General features: G+C 43.4%; 1 protein-coding gene across 12 annotated transcripts in view; it reads left to right on the top strand.

The window, feature by feature from the left end:
* FLT3 (fms related receptor tyrosine kinase 3) overlaps positions 1-19,298 on the top strand; it is a 117,495-nt gene that overhangs the window by 66,086 nt on the left and 32,111 nt on the right. For 10 of the 12 annotated variants that reach the window (XM_067016908.1, XM_067016907.1, XM_067016911.1 and 7 more), the window contains 7 exons: positions 1,924-2,039; positions 5,778-5,907; positions 8,089-8,216; positions 8,548-8,687; positions 8,786-8,939; positions 9,941-10,109; positions 19,112-19,215. In XM_067016908.1, the coding sequence (XP_066873009.1) occupies positions 1,924-2,039; positions 5,778-5,907; positions 8,089-8,216; positions 8,548-8,687; positions 8,786-8,939; positions 9,941-10,109; positions 19,112-19,215 (941 nt within the window). Of the gene's footprint in view, positions 1-1,923; positions 2,040-2,959; positions 3,363-5,777; positions 5,908-8,088; positions 8,217-8,547; positions 8,688-8,785; positions 8,940-9,940; positions 10,110-19,111; positions 19,216-19,298 lie in introns of those variants that run through there. The other 2 variants (XM_067016918.1, XM_067016917.1) reach the window with 2 other exon arrangements.

Raw genomic sequence — 19,298 nt, 5'->3', positions numbered from 1 at the left:
CCACTTACTAATTCTTTTCTTTTTTTTTTTTTTTGCGGTACGCGGGCCTCTCGCTGCCGTGGCCTCTCCCGTTGCGGAGCACAGGCTCCGGACGCACAGGCCCAGCGGCCGTGGCTCACGGGCCCAGCCGCTCCGTGGCACGTGGGATCTTCCCGGACCGGGGCACGAACCCGCGTCCCCTGCATCGGCAGGCGGACTCTCAACCGCTGCGCCACCAGGGAAGCCCCCCACCTAAATTCTAAGGTGCTTTATTCTCTAATTCTTGGGGTGCTCAGGTGCCCCGAAGCTGTAGCCACTGTCTTTCTAGGAGCGATGCAGGAAATGGCCCCTCAGTGCCCCAAAGGGGGTTCCAGGCCACCTGATTGAGACACGGGAGAACATCTGTGACTGACTTGTACCAAGTATTCACATTTGTGTCTTTAAGGTCAAACCAATGTTTAAGTAATTTTCAGGACAGTAGCTATAATTCTGAAGTTTGGTTCTAAATCTTAGAGCACATTCATTTTCCTTTCCTCTTTTGAGGCCATATTACTCACTTCTCTTTTTTGCTTACTTTTATCTTGGGGTTAAACCAAAGGCAATCTTCTATTAAGAATTTTGGCTTAAAGAAATGTTCTGGTAATCTTATTAAAATCTGATGCCACAACAGTTCTTGTTAGATTGAGACCCAAAAAAGCAAAATTTAAAAGTCGGGTTCTTTTTACTCTGCTGAGATGTTGCCTTTTTGTTCTAGGACAGGCAGCCAAGATCATAGGTCTTATGTGGATTAGTTAACTTAGTACCGAAACATTTTTAGCAACTTCTCCATAGTAAAGAGTTACAGAAATTAAATCTGGGCTTAGACTCATAGCCAGACAGATTGCACACCTAAGCTTTGATAACCGTCTTAGAGTTTTGTATGGTATGCCCAAGAGTTCTCACGTGGTACCAGGAGAGTGAAGGTTCAGAGAAAGAAAGCACATCCGCAAGGTACCTGCATAAGCCGAAAATACATATATTTCTTACTAACTTACTGCCTATATGAACGCAAGCACAAGGACTCTGGAACCATGCTGCTTGGAGCTCTAAATCAGGGCTGTTCCAACATCCTGTGCCCTTGGTTCGCCTGGGATCTTGTTCAAATGCAGATTTCGACCCAGTAGGTGTGGACGGGGCCTGAGATTCTGCACAGACTCTCCCAACTGATGCCAAGTGTTGGGCAGTAAAGTGTAAAGGTCAGAAAGTGTCCATTTAAATCCAACACTACTCGGCAGGCTGCTAGAGAGTATTCTAAGCTCTAAGGAGGACAGGTATCACCAAAGACACATCACAGTTGTTTCTTTGAAGAGAATGCCCTTGGCCAAATTTATCTTTACCGAGTATCTGAAAAGTTAGAAATACTCACATTTAGACATCCCTCCTTTGTGATATAGCAGTGTTATTATCGCTACCTCAGAGGAAGATGCTTTGTGTCTGATTTTGTTTGAATTCCTTCCTCTAGAGGGGGTGGGAGGGGGGCACAAAATGGACTGTTCTCGATGCCATCCAGTCTTGCTTGTACCGTCATCTGGTTCTTCACGTGGGGCACGGAGGCTGGTGGCCGGGTGGCCGGCAGATACGCCTGTGGAGGGTTGGTTTGTCATTGGCGGGAATGGCCCACCACCGCCAAGGAGGGCGTCCCACCAAGTCTATGCGTTTTTGGTAGGAGCTTTCCCTCCCAGGGGCTTGGGCAGCATGAGGTGGAGGTGCTCACTCCCAAGGGAGGGACTGGATAAAGGTCAAGGTGCAACTGACAAGGCCCAGGCTGAGTGCCCAGGACCGGAACTGCGTTCTCCACCGGAGGTGGGCCAGAGCCGCCCAACCGCCTTCTGACTCAGTGTGAAATTCGAGGGCTTTTGTTTCACACGTTTTCCAGATTAACCAGTTCTCTTTCTTGCGTTTCAGAGGAGTTGTCTCCATGGTCATTCTGAAAATGACAGAAACCCAAGCTGGAGAATACCTACTTTTTATTCAGAGTGAAGCTACCAATTACACAGTGTTGTTTACAGTGAGTATAAGAAGTAAGTGCTGTTTGCTACTAGGTATTCTCAATACTCTAAAGGAGCAGTTAGAAGCCAAGAGCTCTTACCAGCTTCCCCAGACACATGAACCAGGTTTCCCTCAATACGGAGTTGAAGTAATTGAACTCACACCAACCACCCCATCACCTGTTGAGATCCTGATGTGACCCACGGATGGTGAGAGTGAGTGCTCTTCAGAACCCAGGGCATCCTCTATTTTCCGGCTCCCCGTTTCTTTCATTGACAGGTGGCTGGCGGGAAGAAGTGGAGAGCATTTTGACCGTGGAGTCAGAAGACCTGAGTTCTTATTCTGGATCTGATACAGCCGCCTTGGGCGGGTCACATAGTCTCTCTGAGCCTCAGTGTTCTGATCTGTAAAATGGGGATACCCATGCACACCTCACAGGATTGCAGGAGCTTAGAGCTGTCCAACAGAGCGGTCTGAGGCGATGAGAACGTCTCTGTCCAGTAAGGTAGCCCCTGGCCACAGGTGGCTGGTGAACACTTGAAATGCGGCCAGCGTGACCGAAGTTTTCACTTTATTTCATTTTAATCAATTAAAAATTCCATTTAAATAACCACATGGACCTGGTGGCTCCTGTGTTCGTACAAACGCCAGATCGCTACGCAGAGCATCAGCGACGGCGCGGAAGTTCTCGCCCGGGGAAGCAGCTGTGCAGTCGGCTGGCTGAACGACCGTCCACGTGTCTCCTGGCTTCTCCTTCTTTCCACCCACCTACGCGCCGGCCTGCGGTTGTGGGGCTGCTTTACCCCACATGACGAACGGGGACTAGAGGTGGAGGCGTTCACATGGGTCCCGCTGTCTTTAGGGGCCAGGGCGGTGCTCCAGAACCTCTGGGTTTCTCCATTTTCAAGCAAGCGCCCGGGCTACGCCTTGGTGTGTCTTGCCAGGCGGAGGCCGTGGTGCACGTGGGTCCAGCCCACAGAGGTGCGGGGCTCAGGGGGAACCACGGCTCCCCTTGGCCGAGGCTGTGCTGCACCCACCATCTCCGGTGAACGCTTGCTGAGAGGTGTGGAAACGGGCACGACAGCCCGAGGCCGAGCATGCGTGGCGAGGCCCACGCTCTGGGCCACACTTTACTGGGTCTCGCACTCAGAGCCGCGAACGGAGGAGCACTCGTGGCCGTTTCCATTCCCGCAAGTGTCATCTGACCAGGGCTGGGGACAGGGTGTTAGGTTCCAAAGTCAACCTGCCAGGCAAAAACCCGGCAAAGTCAAAATCGGTCAACATTTGTTTTGAAAAGCCCTTCAATTACTCTGACATTTATAGGACCAGAGCCCTAGAAGGTCAAAAGTCAAGAGGTACGTCTTGTTTCTCTTTGATTTTGGTCTTCTTCCCTGTCCTCTCCCCAGTCCCCGACCTCCCTCTGTGGGACAGTAAACCCTCAGGTTGGAAGAGAATAAGAGATTTCTTGCTCTCTCTCTCTCTCTTTTTTTTTTTTTTGGTCAAGTGTTTATACTTGAATTTGTATAAAATAAATGGGCATCTGCTCTCTTTATTTAGGGTAACTTCTTTTCACTTAAGATTTACAATGTAAAAATAGCACAACAATCATTCAAGTAACTTGTAACTGTTTTTAACGTGCTGCTGGGTGGTGAGATTCAAAAAAATCAGGTGGGGTAGACTTGGCAACAGTCAACGTGAAAAAGAGGAAAGGGTTTAGTGAACCACAAGTTCACTATTAACCAACAGTATGGCACGGCTGCTAAAAAAGGAAATCTGAACCTTGGCAGCGTTCACGAAAATGTAATGTCTGGGTTAAGGAAATTAATGGAAAATTACTATTTTCAGTTCTGCAGTTTTTTCAGATGAATATTGACAAAACAGAGCAACGAGAAGAGTGAAGATCTTAGAATTCCTTGAATTAGGAGCAGCTGAGGGAATTAAGAATGTTTAGCAGAGGAAAGGAAACATTTTTGAGGAGAGAAGAAGATTGATTGCAGAGTAACGTAGAGGAAACCCTTCTGGCGTGAGTCAGGAAACCTGGGCTAACTAGTTAAAATGCCTTCGATGATAATGATATCCCTTGACCTCCACATTTGATTTTAAATATTTGAAGGATTTTCATGTGGCAGCAAACTTCACTTTAAAAAAAAAAATTGCTCTAGAGGGTAGAATTGGGACCAATGGTCAGCAATTACAGGGAGAGAAAGTAAAAACTACCAGAAAATGGGAAAAGATGTTTGGAAGTCACATAATCAACAAAGGATGAATTGTCATAATAGGTAAAGAGCTTCTATAAATCAATAAGAAAAAAACCAGTAGAAAAATGAACAAAAGACATGAGTAGGCATTTCACTATTGTCAGTAAACATATTAAATTAATAACTGAGACATGCAAATTAAGGCCACAGTGAGATACCATTTTCTACCCAGGAGATTGTTGAAAACAAATTGTCATTATGTGTAAAGCAGAAGTGCTCACACTACGTGGACCAGCAGTTGCACTCCTAGGTATATTGTAAAGAAACTTACACAGCTGCCTCACTAGGAATGCACAGAACGCTCGTAGCACCATTGTTGGTGATACAAAATACAGGAAACAACCCAAATGTCCACTGCAAGAAAACGGACTTGTAGACTGTGATATATCCACCAATGGAACACAGTGTAGTAGTAGCCAAATGAATTAAGCATAGCTACATGCAAAACCATGGGTGAATCTTTAAAACATAAGGTTGGATGAAAAACTGAAGTTGTGAAAGACTGCATATTGAGTGATGCCATATGTTGAAGCTCAAAAACGAACAAAACAAACCAATATATTGTTTAGGGCCACACATCTATGTGGTGAAATACGTGTAAAAGTATGATAATGATAAACAGAAAATTCAGGATAAAGTTAACCTAGGCTTGAGATACAAGCAGAAGCAGCACAAAAGTAGATTCAAAGATATTTATTACTATTCTGGTTGTTAAGTTGAGCATGGGTCCACGGGTATTCGTTTTTATCATTATGCTTTAAAATTAACTCTTCATATATTCTTTGCTGTGTATATACGTATATATAAAGCATTAGATACTATTTTAAAGCAGAATTTATTATAAGGAGGAAGATTGAAATTTAGCACGGGAAACTTTCTTTGGAAAAAAAAAAAGGTTTGTTGAAAAATGGGAGGATCGACTGGGAGGTCGTGAACTCCTGTTCCTAAGGGGTCATATGTTAAGGGAGCGGGAGGGGGAGAAGGGGCGAGGGGAGAGGTGTGAGGGTCCAATGTGAATAGGAGGCTAAACCAAGCCTCTCAATTCTGTTCCAATTCTCCCTCCATCCTACTACATTTCTGCCTAGTTCTAGATAAAATTATGGGAAGTAAGTTGGGTCTTAAACGATATAAAAGTATGTGTTATAAACTTTGTGTTATTTCTACTTTTCTTTTTCCCATGCATATTGATATTTGTGTTTTTACATGGCTTCCCTCCACTAAACTTTAGTGGTCTTTGGATTCATGAAACACCCAAAGACATTAGCTACAAGAATAAATGCTAAAGTTAGCATTTCAGCCAGAGTTGAATTTAATATATTGGTGAGGAGGGATATGTTATTATATATATTGGGGGTGGGGCAGAAGACACCGCTACGGCCCAAAAGGTTAACTTTTCTTAATGGTGCAGAATTCTTCTTTTGAGGAGGCTGCTAAGACAGTTATTTTTTTTTTTAATGTTTGTAATATGAAACATTGTTCATATTAAAACGTCAGTAATTTATGATGCTTTAGATACACTGCTCTACACGTTAAGGAGACCTTACTTTAGAAAAATGGAAAATCAGGATGCCCTGGTCTGCATCTCGGAGAGCATTCCAGAACCAACCGTGGAATGGGTGTTCTGCGATTCACAGAGTGACAGGTATGACATGTGGAGAGAGAACTGCTATTATGACTTTACTTTTTCGGTCTCTTTCTAATATGGTTGACATCATACTGTCTGTACAATTTATCACCCTGTTGACAGGAAACGTTGGCTTTTTAAAGAATGATTGGTATGGGCTTCCCAGGCAGGATGGTGGGGGACACCTTAGTGAGGAGCGAGCTCCTCATCTGTCACGTCACTGACCTGTAGGACCCTCCCTGGATATCACATGACACGAATAAAAGCCCTTTTAAGTTACACGATTGTCGACTCCCTGAGCATTTGGTTGGGGAAAAAGAAAGGTCCAGATTTTAGTGTATAATTCCCTATAAGTAAGAAATCCCCTGTGAATAAATGTTTAATTTGTGATTATGATGTTTACTCTGGAAGAGCAGCAGTTTAATATGATTGTTTAGGGATGTAGAATCTGCCTGGGTTTGAACCCTGCTCTGCTTATACCTGTGTGGCCTTGGGCAAGTTACTTAACCCCTCCCTGCCTCATCAGAAGAATGGGGGTGGGCTTCCCTGGTGGCGCAGTGGTTGAGAATCTGCCTGCTAATGCAGGGGACACGGGTTTGAGCCCCGGTCCGGGAGGATCCCGCATGCCGCGGAGTGGCTGGGCCCGTGAGCCACAACTACTGAGCCTGCGCGTCTGGAGCCTGTGCTCCGCAACGGGAGAGGCCCGCGTACCGCGAGGAAGAGTGGCCCCCGCTTGCCACAACTAGAGAAAGCCCACACACAGAAACAAAGACCCAACACAGCCAAAATAAATTAATTAATTAATAAACTCCTACGCCCAACATCTTCTTTGAAAAAAAAAAAAAAAAGAAGAAGAAGAATGGGGGTGTGAGCAGTCCTTACCTTAATATAATCGCTCTGATGAGTAAATGAACTGCTACATGTGAAGCGCATAGAACAGTGCCTGGCAGATAGTAAGTACCATATAAACGTTTACTTTTGTTTTTCATGTGTCCTAGCTAAGTGTTCACAAAGTAACGGTTCATGCCACTTGAACGAATTAAAATTTACTAAACAACTTTTATTGAAAAATGGAACTAAAGAGAAGGAGAAAAAGTGAAAAATCAGGTTACCAAATAATATGAGTGGGATCCCAAATTTTAAACGAACAAGAAAAAGGGATTACCTATAGATATATACGTCACACGTGCACAGAAAAGAAAAAGATTAGAAAGCTACACACAGCAAAATAGTAACCGTTGTTATCTCATGGTGGTAGGAATATGGCCAATTTAATACTCTTTTCTTTGCGTTTTTCTGGATTTTCCAAAATAAACATAGTTATTGTTGTCTTATAATTAAAAAAATAAAAACTCCCGGAGTAATGCATAAACAAAGACGAGAATACATTTGACCAAAGTGATGAAGAGAAAAAATCCCGAGGTGGGGCTGACAGCCCTCAAGTGACACTGCCCTCTCTCCTCTGTGAGCTCCGGGGACTCTGAGGACATTTGCAACCGTGGCCTCTCTCCCTGTCACTGGCTGTCCTCTTCAGAGCTTCGAAGAAAGCATACCTACACCTTGTTAAGCTGTGTTAAAACCTGATCATGCTTTTCCTTTTCTCCATTTTCTCTTTTTCCCCCTTTTCTGTCTTTTCTCCATTCTTCCATTCTTTCTTTCTCTTTAACAACCAAGAGGTCACCAAACACAAAGCCTTTTAAACTGTTTTATTATGTGATTCTCTCTAGTGTTATTCTAATTGGGTGAGATGAGGAATTACTAACTAGTTGTGAGTTGATTTGCCTTGTGACCTGCTCCTGTCTTTGCTTTCGTATCAGGCTTTTAAAATCTAGAACCCTTAATCTGGTTCTTCTCCTGAACATTCATTTGTAATTTTAAAAGATGTTTAGTCAACTGCTATTTATTTTTTTTAATAGATCTTGACTGGAGTATAATTGCTTCACAATACTGTGTTAGTTTCTGTTGTACACCAAAGTGAATCAGCCACATGCATACACATGTCCCCATATCCCCTCCCTCCTGAACCTCCCACCCATCCTCCCTATGCCACCCCTACATGTCATTGCAAAGCACCAAAATCTGTCACACAGAGTGAAGTAAGTCAGAAAGAGAAAAACAAATACCATATGCTAACCCGTATATATGGAATCTAAAAAAAAAAAAAAAAAAAAGGCACTGACATTTATTTTTTAATTGCAGCTGTAAAGGAGAAAGTCCAGCTGTCATTACAAAGGAGGCAAGTGTACTCCATGAGTTATTTGGAACAGACATAAGGTGCTGTGCAAGAAATGAGCTGGGCAGGGAATGTACGAAACTCTTCACTATTGGTAAGACCATAGTATCATGTCGTTCTGTTTTCAGTGACTTTTCCTTAGAGACGAGCTGGGACTGATCAGCACCCCTTAGGTCCTTACTCAATTTCAAAAATTCTATAGCTCCTTCAGGCCATTTCCAGTGTAATATTTAGATTTCTGTGAGTGCTCATTTCTTCATAAGAGCCTTGTCAGTCTCTGAAAGACTCTTCTATTTTGAGATGGTTGGTAACATTTGAGATGCCATCAAAATCTTTGTTCTGCAGAATGTTCAGTATATATTTTGTGATGAGGAAAAAAAAAAAAAATCACTTTTTTTCTTACCCGGGCTGTTTTCGTCTTCTAGATCTAAACCAAACTCCTCAGACCACACCGCCACAATTATTTCTTAAAGTAGGGGAACCCTTGTGGATAAGGTGCAGAGCTGTTCATGTAAACCACGGATTCGGGCTCAGCTGGGAATTAGAGAATAAAGCACTGGAAGAGGTGAGAGGATGAGCTTGCATCCTGAAAATGCAGAAAAAAATGAACCAAGGGTCCAGGTGGAAATCACTCCATTCAAACTCTGTTTTATTAAAATCTAGGGCAGCTACTTTGAGATGAGTACCTATTCCACAAACAGAACTATGATACGGATTCTGTTTGCTTTTGTATCGTCAGTGGGAAGAAACGACACTGGCTATTACACTTGTTCCTCTTCAGAGCATCCCAGTAAATCAGCTTTGGTCACCATCCTAGGTAATGCGGGCTGCCCATGTAACCTGTACTCATGTTTTTAGTTGTTTTAGTGTGGAATGTAGGGTAGGTACTGCAAATTCTGCTTTCAGTATAATGTTAGTATCAAAAAAGCTGAGAAAGAAACTGAATTAGGGGAGTTTTGTAAGTACAAGCTGCCCCTTCCTTTCCTTTTCTGGTTAAACCAAGCCCGCTTGAATGCCACTGTCTTTGCAGGCAGCACGCTGTAATGTGACCCTCTGTGGATTTTTGTCTTCCAGTAGGCTGGAAGTTTCCTAAGGACAGGAAGAATCCTTTCTATCCTATAGTCCCAGACCTGGCAGAGAACCAGACACAAACTCGACCCTTATTAAGCACTCGTTCTAAGAACTACCTGAAAACCGCCTCTCAAGGGTAGAGAGCAATGGCTGAGCGGGTGGGACACGCACTTACAGATGCATGGAAGTTTGGGTGGGCTCTGTAGGATCTGAGAATAATCACGCTTTACGTAATCTCGGAGTAGGTGGCAGCCTTCCGCCATCATGAAAACGCTAAGAAATGAAGGGATTCTCTTATTAAACTAATAAGCAAGTGTTCCATAGGGAAACCTTGTGAATATCTCTGGCTAGACTATTCTCTTTGTGAGCTGAGATTATTTTATGTGGGATGTGTCGCGAGGGGGCCGTTCTGGCTGAGGACAGGGATCGTCAGTGGGTCCTCCTGTGTCCATGGTTGGCCAGGCTGGGGGAAGCCCTTCAACCCCTTGAACTTGTCAGCAGAATCTATAGGTTTATTTATGCATTTCTTTGGGAAGAGTGTCAATTATTTGCATCCAGTCCTGAGAGGAATCAGGAAGTGACATGCGAGGGCTTATAAATGGGGACAGGACTCCTGCGTTTCTTGTTAAACTATCAAATCTGAGTTTTCTTGCATAAAACTATTGAATAAAAATTTATTTATCCTCTCAATGTATTTCCTCCATATGAATCTCATTATCTAACTTATAAATGCATTTTTTTTAACAGAAAAGGGATTTATAAACGCTTCCAAATCAAGTGAAGATTATGAAATTGACCAGTATGAAGAGTTTTGTTTTTCTGTCAGGTTTAAAGCATACCCACAAATCAGATGTACGTGGACCTTCTCTCAGAAATCATTTCCTTGTGAGCAAAGTGGCCTGGATGACGGGTACAGGTGAGCAAACTCAGCCCAGGACACACCATCATTCTCAGCACAGCCCTCGGGGTGCCCTGGAGAAGAGCCGTGTTGTAGTATAAGTTTACGTGCTGTGACGTTGACATTGAAGACGAGAAAGCAAACAGCAGATGTGAGGACACAGTAACAGCTCTTTAATCGGTTCAGATAGTGTAACCCACCGCACGAAAAATGGAAAGAATCATATCCGTTTGAGTGTGGCATTTTCTGAGTCACCGGATTGTTACTTCCTATTTGAGGGTACATGCTATGGGCATACGGAGTCTCTCTCAGCCCGTTTGCAGATGACTGAGGAAGTAAAACCCCTTAAAAACAGGAAAACACTACCTATAGGTATGTTGATTTAAGTTTTCAAAAATAGATGCAGAAACAGCCCAACGATGAATGCTGAAGGAAAAGCTTATTTTCCTGGGGATTCGTGCAACTGCAGTCAAGTTTCTCTTTGGAAAACAAGAAAAGAACTCTCTTTTTGTTTTTAATTGAAGTATAGTTAATTTATTACAATGTTGGGTTAGTTTCAAGTGTACAGCACAGTGATTCATTTATACATATATACATACATATATATTCTTTTTCAGATTCTTTTCTATTATAGCTTATTACAAGATATTGAGTCCAGTTCCCCGTGCTATACAATAATAGGTCCTTGTTGTTTACCTATTTTACATACAGTAGTGTGTATATGTTAATCCCAAACTCCAAATTTATCTCTCTCCCCCCCAAAAAAACAGCTCTTCCTTGTATTTTCTATGGCTATGACACCCCTCATCTCTCTTTTTTTTTTTTTTTTTGCGGTACGCGGGCCTCTCACTGTTGTGGCCTCTCCCGTCGCGGAGCACAGGCTCCGGACGCGCAGGCGCAGCGGCCACGGCTCACGGGCCCAGCCGCACCGCGGCACGTGGGATCCTCCCGGACCGGGGCACGAACCCGCGTCCCCTGCATCGGCAGGCGGACTCTCAACCCCTGCGCCACCAGAGAAGGCCCCCCCCCCCCTTATCTCTTAAAACTAATCCTAGGTAGCAGGGTTTCAGGATAGACTATGAGCTGAGAGGTACCTGTCATCTCTCCAGGAAGTCAGCGGTTGAGAGTCAATCACTGGCGCTCAACAGGTCCCTAACCCAACTGTATAGGAATCAGCTGGGTAAATGTTACAAATGTGGATTCCCGACTCCCATTCCAAACACGCTGAACTAAAATTGAGGCACAATCCCCAGATTCTGCATTTTTCCTTTTTTTTTTTTGGCTGCACCACTTGGCCCGCAGGATCTTAGTTCCCCGACCGGGGATCAAACCCACGCCCCCTGCCGTGGAAGCGCGGAGTCTTACCCACTGGACCGTGAGGGAAGTCCGCCCAGGTTCCACATTTGGTGATTCCCGTCCCAGGTCTGGATCTGTGCTGTGCAGTACAGTAGCCGGCCGCCACATGTGCCTGTTGGGAGCTTGAAACGCAGCTGGTCCCAATGGAGATGTTGTGTGGCTGTAACACGCACAGCAGATTTTGAAGACTTCGTATGACAAACAAAATGTAAAATACCTCAATAATTTTTGTCTTGATTTTATGTTAAAATGACAGTATTTTTTAAAAAAATGACAGTATTTTAGATATATTGAGTTAAATAAAATCTATTATTACCATTTACTCCTTTTTACTATTTAGATAGCTAATTGGAAACGTTAAAATTACATAAGTGGCTTGTTTATATTGCTATTGGATAGCAGGGGTCTAGGTGAAGGGTCAGAATAAGCTCCTTTCATCTTGATTCTTCCGTTTGTTTCCTGACGACTGTGCTGTTCTGTACCCCAGACTGATTTGTAACTGATCCTTGTTTGCTTTTTTAAGAAGAGCTGTAACACAAGGTTTGCATGGCATCGTCTGCTCTCTCACCCAGACCTCCTCATGTTAGAAGCATCCATTTTTCAAGTAATTAAGAAAGCAACCTTTGGGCGGACACATAGTCCCCTAACTCAGGGATTCTCAACAGCAGGCTGTTGACATCCTGGGCCGGGTAACTCTTCATTCTGGGGGGCTCTCCTATGCATGATAGGATGTTTAGCAGCGTCCCTGGTCTCCACCCATTGGATGTCAGTAGCACCACTACCCCAAGCTGTGACAACCAAAAATACCTCCAGACATTGCCAAAGTCCCCTGCTGAGAAAAAATTGCCTGGGGTTGAGAACCACTCCCTTGGAGGGGTCACCCCGCTGTCATAAGCCCTTATGCTGAACCATCAAACTTTTGAAAGTAGAAGGCAGGGAGTCAGCCCCTCTCCTGCTAGTTGAGTTGACTACCTGTGTTCAGGATGTCAGTGCTGTCACTTGTCCCATCCTTCTCTGTATTGTGACCCCCTGTCAGAGAAGCTCTTAGTTCTACAGGATTCTCTTTTGAACCTGGTTCAAAGAGATAGAGGATCAATTCAGTTTAGTTCAACAAATATTCCTTTAATGTCTTCTTGATGGTCTCAGTGCCATAAGGGGCTACAAGCGTGAATAAGGTGATGTCTCCCCCCAGCCCCCTCAAGTTATACAGGCACATTTAAGTGCCGGGGGCCACCTGGGAGGTCATTGCTACTTGTGCTGGTGCCACCTGGCACAATTCTTAAGATTTGACAGACTCACTGATTAGAGGACTGTGTCTCTGATCTATGGGTCTTGGAGCAATCTAGTGGACTAGTTAATGTGGTTTCATCCCATGATCACACTCTGCACCCCTGACCCCAAGTAGTTGCCTTCTGGAGGTAGCTCAATGAATAAATCAGGGCAGATCCTGATTTCTATGGTGATGTGTACCTCTCATTCAAAGTTAACCCCTTTTCGTGTTGAATCCCAACAGTGAGTTCATAACCTCTGTTGGGATAGGTGCTGTCATTTCTCTGTCTTTGTACAATGCCTCGTGCGTCAACAGCTGTTTAGTAAGTGAATGAATTCATCATCACCCCTAGAAAGCAAGTCAAAGCGCATAGGCTGGGCCAAAGATAAGTCAGTGGCATACTCTTTGCACTGCAAGGACCACGACACTCACCACAACACCTAGCACATGGCACTCACCAGAGCACCTATCACTCAGTGCTTATTTTATTTAAAAAGTTCCTGAAGAACTACAGTATTAATTGGTGATAACAATGAACTGGGTGTGATGGGCCACTTGCCAAGGTGGCAATGCCAAGGTGAGATGGAGCCTCCTTCATCATGAAAAAGATGCTCAAAATGTTGAATAAAAGATGAACTACAGGGGTGGGCGATGAATTGTGAGATTAGGATTGACATATATACAATACTATGTACAAAATAGATAACTACTGAGAACCTCTGTGCGTATAACACAGAGAACTCTACTCAGTGCTCTGTGGTGACCTAAATGGGAAGGAAATCCAAAAAAGAGGGGATATATGTATATGTATAGCTGATTCACTTTGCTGTACAGCAGAAACTAACACAACATTGTAAAGCAACTATACTCCAATAAAAATTAATTAAAGAAAAAAAAAAGATGAACTACAAAAAAATTGAACACAAGTGCTCTAAATGTCATCTGCTCTCCACATGAGGTTCTGTGTTGTGATAGGGGATGCAGACCAAATTCTAACCTGAGTTCTTTTCAAGTTTTTATTATAAAAAGTTCCAAATTTACTAATAAACTCAAAGAATAGTACAGTGAGCATCCTTTATCCATCACTTAGGTTCAACAATTTAGTCAAACTGAATTTTGTTTATGAAGTACAGTATTTTCATCATGGGGCAAGAGAGGACTTTATAAGCAAAGTGACACCAGTTTTTATTTGTAACCGAAAGGTCTGTGTAATAACAGTACTACTGAAAAAGCTTTGGTGTGGTCAGAGCATGTGTGCCAGAAATCTTGCAGCTTCCCCACCTTCACAGCTTCGTTTCTCCAATTTACTTCCTCAAATATTACACCAAAGTTTATTAGGGCTTCCCTTTATGTGTTTACATTTTATGAAATTATAACTTTCCAGCAGTCCAGACAGCCTGGTCTTGGGAAAAGGTTCTAGAATATTTCATCTTTTAGTTTGCCTAATTTTCTATCTCTGTAGACTTCCTTATAAACAAATCTGCCTTAGCTTTTCCTAGTTTCATGGTTAAACACACACACACACAAAAACAACTTATTAGGATGTTATAATTATTTAAGCAATTTCTTCTGAAAGAGTCTCCTTAGGCATGCCCAATCCCTGTATTTTCATTTTCCCCTGAAATATTTAATTTCCCAACTCTACCAAGGCGAAGTTATGCCCACGACAGGCATTAACCGAGCACTTATTGGTACCAGTGGTGTGGTGGAGTCTGGGTTCTGGGTGGTGAGACATATTCCTTCTTAGGACAAAGAGAAAAGCAAGCTCTCAGGTCAATAAATGATATATGATTACAGGAGTGTATTGAGCTTCCTTAGGAGGACTTTTTTGGTTCCCTGAAGGAGATGAGCCCTGAATGTGTACAGAACGGAAGGAAAGACGTTTGGGGACCGTAAATAGCGGTAAATAGCGGAACCTCCAACCAAACCCTGCCCCCTCAATTGTAAGGTACTAACCACATCATGAAGCCTCACTGAGACCAAAAGAAACTCCTTTGAGCCCTACTATGTGCTGATGTGCAAAGTCCTTTATACGGATTATCTCATTTGATCCTCCTCATCTCATTTTGTTAAATATGGAGACAGGCTGTGCTACTTGCTCCACACCCAGGGCAAAGTCAAAACCTTTCATTCACTCTTACTTTCTGAAATTGCCTTTAAAAAAAATAGAAATAGAAATAACACCCATAATTCCACCACCAGGAATTATATTTCAGACTTTGTAACCACCGTGATAGAAACATATAAGTATAGGTTTTTGTACAAACAGGAAATTAATTGTGCCATTTGTCACCTGATTTTTCACTTTAAAAATATCATCTCTTGCTGTGTTAATAAGTACATTATTATTATTTATATGATCATTTTAATGGCTTACCTTATTTACATTACCACTTTTATGGTGACACAGTATTCCTCTTTTTAGAAAATTTTATTTTGACCAACTCCTGTTGATGGGCATTTACTTTAGTTTTTTTTTTTTCTTTGCATCTTTATTTTTATGTGATTTTCTCACTTAATGTATACCCCAGAGTAAAGGTTCTAAATGTCTTTTTTATTCAAAATGATTCCCGGACTTCATAAGCCTCACAGTAATGATGATCTAACACATTTATTGTGTTTACTAGGCACTGTTATAAGCAGTTTATACAAAACCGTTTTAATAAAAACTCAACAAAATCTTCTCCTCTGACAACCATATAAGGTAGATACTATCTTCGTTTTACGGGTGAGGAAACAAGCACCGAGGGACTCGGTGACTTGCCCACGGCCACACCACCGGGCAATGGCAGAGTTGCCTGCAAAGCCTGTGTTTTTAACCATTACTCTGGTACTGCCTTTTGACACCAGCTCATTTCAAAAGTGTGAGATCCTCACACCTAGCGTGTAAGAAAACAGAAGAGCAGGCATGTGCTTTGTTTATTTAAGAAGAAAAGCGTGCTGCCTTATGAGATGTGCTGTGCTTCGCTCTTGGCTTTTTAATGATTATGTAATACTTCCCCAGGCTTGTGGGCTCCCCTGAAATAAAATACAAATGAGCCTGGTATTAAGTAGATTGATACCAAGTCATCAGCACCTCTCCTGCCCCCTGCCCGGCTTTCTTTGTTTAACTCTGGACAGAAATGTGTGCAGACTGGGTTCAACTTCAGCCAGGCTGTACCACCTCCGTGTCCTGCAGTCTGAGGGGGCAGGGATCTGCCGATGGGGGTCTTCCAGTGCCGGGTAAAGTCACTCACTCCTGCCAACCCCTCACTCTCCAATCCCAGAAGCTCTCAGCTTCCCCAATTTGTGCTTTATTATTCCCCGTTTTCTGGCTTGACTTTTATCATCCCTTGCTCTTTGAATAAAACATTTTTTAGAGTGAAGTTACTCCCTGAGCTGCTGGAAAGACTTGCCCCTTTTCAACTCCCCAGCTCTGGGCGCTAAATGGAAAAGAAAAACCACCTGCATTTTGCTTGTAACAGAGGAGAAATCCCTTCTCACAGTTGTAATGCGAATATATCTTCTTAGTCACCAAAGATATTTCAACTGTGAACTCCAGTTTCCTGATGTCCCATCTCATGGCCGCTGGCCATTTTCAGAAAAGCCCCAGGGAAAAAGGAAGTTTCCAACTCCCTGGCACTAATCCGTTAGTCCCCTTGGAATTTCCAGGGGAGGGTTGGCGATGCAGTTGTGGCTTTTGCTGGGGTTAACTGCCATAAATAGGAAGGCAGGCGGTTGAGAAGGACCTGGCTATTCAGTTTTGTGTTCAGGCTATTTTTGTGACCGATTTCCTACCTGGAAGAATGAGAACGTTTCAGATGCTCTCTTGTCTATCCCATGGCAAGTCATGCTCCATTCAGACAGCACAAAAGACTTAGGAGGAAAAACGTTTACAAAACATACTGGTCTGTGTGGTAATCAATAGTTGTATAGGTAATTTCTCTTTTTAATGTTAATTTTTATTGGATTATAGTTGCTTTATAATGTTGTGTTAGTTTCTGCTGCACAGCAAAGTGAATCGGCTCTATGTATACATATATCTCCTCTCTTTTTGGATTTCCTTCCCATTTAGGTCACCACAGAGCATTGAGTAGAGTTCCTTGTGCTATACAGTAGGTTCTCATTAGTTGGTAATTTCTTTATCACATTGATTGGTGCTTTTGGCATGGTCCCTGGCTAGCACACTGGCTTCTTTTTTTATCTCTTCTCTTCTTCCTTTCCAGGGTCTTTGGCTAGTGTCCGGTGAGAATTACATTTTCCCTTTTAGAAGCTCACATCTTTCTCTTCTTGGACCGCTTAAACCCTGCCTTCATAAAGTCTGGAAATCGCATGTGCCTATACTTACTTTTCTCCCTAAAGTTATAATTTGTCTTTCCTGCAACCTTCCTCTCATTTCCGCATCACCAGCCGTTTCCTCCTGGCTGTCCAGAAGTGGGCCAGGATAAGAAATTGCCCTTTCTGCTTTTTCGGCCTTCTTGTTAACAAGGCAAACAAAAAGCCCGTTCAGCGCTCACTTGATCGGAAATGAAATCTCCCATCACTATACACAGTCAGAATCACCTTGAAGCTTCCGAGTTAAGGATGCAGAACATCGGTGGCAAATAAACCTGGGCTCACACTCTTGTCTCTTGATCGCTATGTGTGCGGTTTGACTTAGCAATCAGCTGGGATCCTGTTCTCTCCTTCCTCTTCACGTCCAATCCAGCACCTGCTGTTTCTTCTTGTCCCGGTGCCTCTTGGGTTGGCTCTTTCCTCTCCCTCCCCATTTTCCCTGCCTTGGACAACACCCAGCTTCTCACACTCTGAACTCTCACATCTGAACTTTTACTTCTCCTCTCCTAAGATTTCCCACATTATACTGTAACTGCTCATTTACTCGTCTGCCTTCGCCACCAAACTGTAAATTCTGTGAGAACAGAAACCTAGTTTTGTTAACTCACCGTTGGGTTCCCGATTCCTCCCACAAATAGCCTCTACCATTGACGGGAGAAAGAATGAGCGGAGTCATGAATGGACGGAATGACTTCCTAGGTTACTTCAACAGCTACCTCCAGACTTCCCCCCAATAAACTTTCCCGCTGCCATCACTCCAAACTCAAATACCGTTCATAACATTCCTCTCCTGCTCAGGAATCCACAACATCTCCTCCCTGCTTTCTTCTCCATCAGGTCGAAATCATTAGACTTGTTTTCCAAGGTCCCAGATCAGCTGGCGCCACCCTGCCCATTTAGCCCTCTGTTCTGTTACATCTCACCCTGCGCCTCTGCTCTAGCCAAGAAGCCTCCCCGTTTCTCTCCTTGTGGCCTTATGAGTTCCTGTCTCATGGCTTAAATCATGCCGTAGCCCCCTGCTTGGATGTCTTTTCTTTACTCTCTCATGAAGACCAACTCACCTCTAAGGACCTAGCTCAATTCCTGCTTCTCTGAAGCCCTCTGAACTTTTCTCACGACACTGATCTCTGCCTCCTTTGATCTACGGGCCTTCAGTTTAATGCTTTCACTCTCCCACATAGGCAGGTTTTGTCCACCCACCTGGATTATGATATCTCTGAGGACAGGAGCCGTATTCATAGGTCTTTTGCATCCTACATAGTTCCTCCTGTTCACATTTCCTGTGTATACATACTTTTTCTTTCCTTTTTGACTTCAAGTAGGCTATATAGAGGTGGCCTAATTCAGTATCTTCTGAACAAGGCTTAGATTTTCTTATGCTAAGGGAAATTTTTTTTCTATTTCTTCAATGCATGAAGGCACATTCAACAGCTCCTTGCTTCCCCACCTCTCCTAGAATATCCACCATCCCGTATACCTGGTAGGCTTAGGGGATGAGCACTCCAAGTAGATACTAGAGCCTGCTGAGACCACTCAAAGACGTCTGCACTTAGTGGATTTGAGCCCTCATCACTGTCAATCACTATGTAAGTCAAGGGTTGGTCATAGGCCCCGCCTTGGACCAATGCCAGAGAGCTATGCTTTCAGGAAGTTGGGGGCTCCGTGGGCTCCGCCACCTACCAAGGTTCTGCCATATTTCCAGGAAGTCAGACTAGTCTGGAATGTATGTAACAGCAGAGGCCGGAACCTTCTCGTCTCTCTTAGCAGCTCCAGCCTAGATCAGTGCTTTTCAATGTGCCTGTGAATTCCACGGACATCATCTTAAAATGCAGACTCTGAGTCAGTAGGTTTGGGGTGGGGCCTGAGATTTTGTATTTCTAGCAAGCTCCTAGATAATAACAAGGCTGGTGCTGCCTGTTTGTGGACCACACTTTGAGTAGCAAGGGCATCTGGCACCTCCCTGTCCACTGAACTAGAGAGAGTGTCTTCAGGAAGACTTACTCCCATGCACACCATTATTCATTTCAACATCTCCTCAAAGAATCTGGCTAAGTCTGTCTTTAATTCTTTTTTCCAACAGCATATCTAAGTTTTGCAACCATAAACACCAGCCAGGACAATATATCTTCCATGCGGAAAATGAGGACGCCCAGTTCACAAAAATGTTCACGCTGAATATAAGAAGTAAGTGAAACTGTCAAGAAATTTTATTTTATGCTTGTAACTCCTTAAAGATGTATTGACTCGGATCAGAAAGAGAGAAGCCA

This window comes from Kogia breviceps, chromosome 16 (genome assembly GCF_026419965.1).
Source record: "Kogia breviceps isolate mKogBre1 chromosome 16, mKogBre1 haplotype 1, whole genome shotgun sequence".
Classification (NCBI taxonomy): domain Eukaryota; kingdom Metazoa; phylum Chordata; class Mammalia; order Artiodactyla; family Physeteridae; genus Kogia; species Kogia breviceps.
This window is presented reverse-complemented; position numbering and strand designations above follow the sequence as displayed.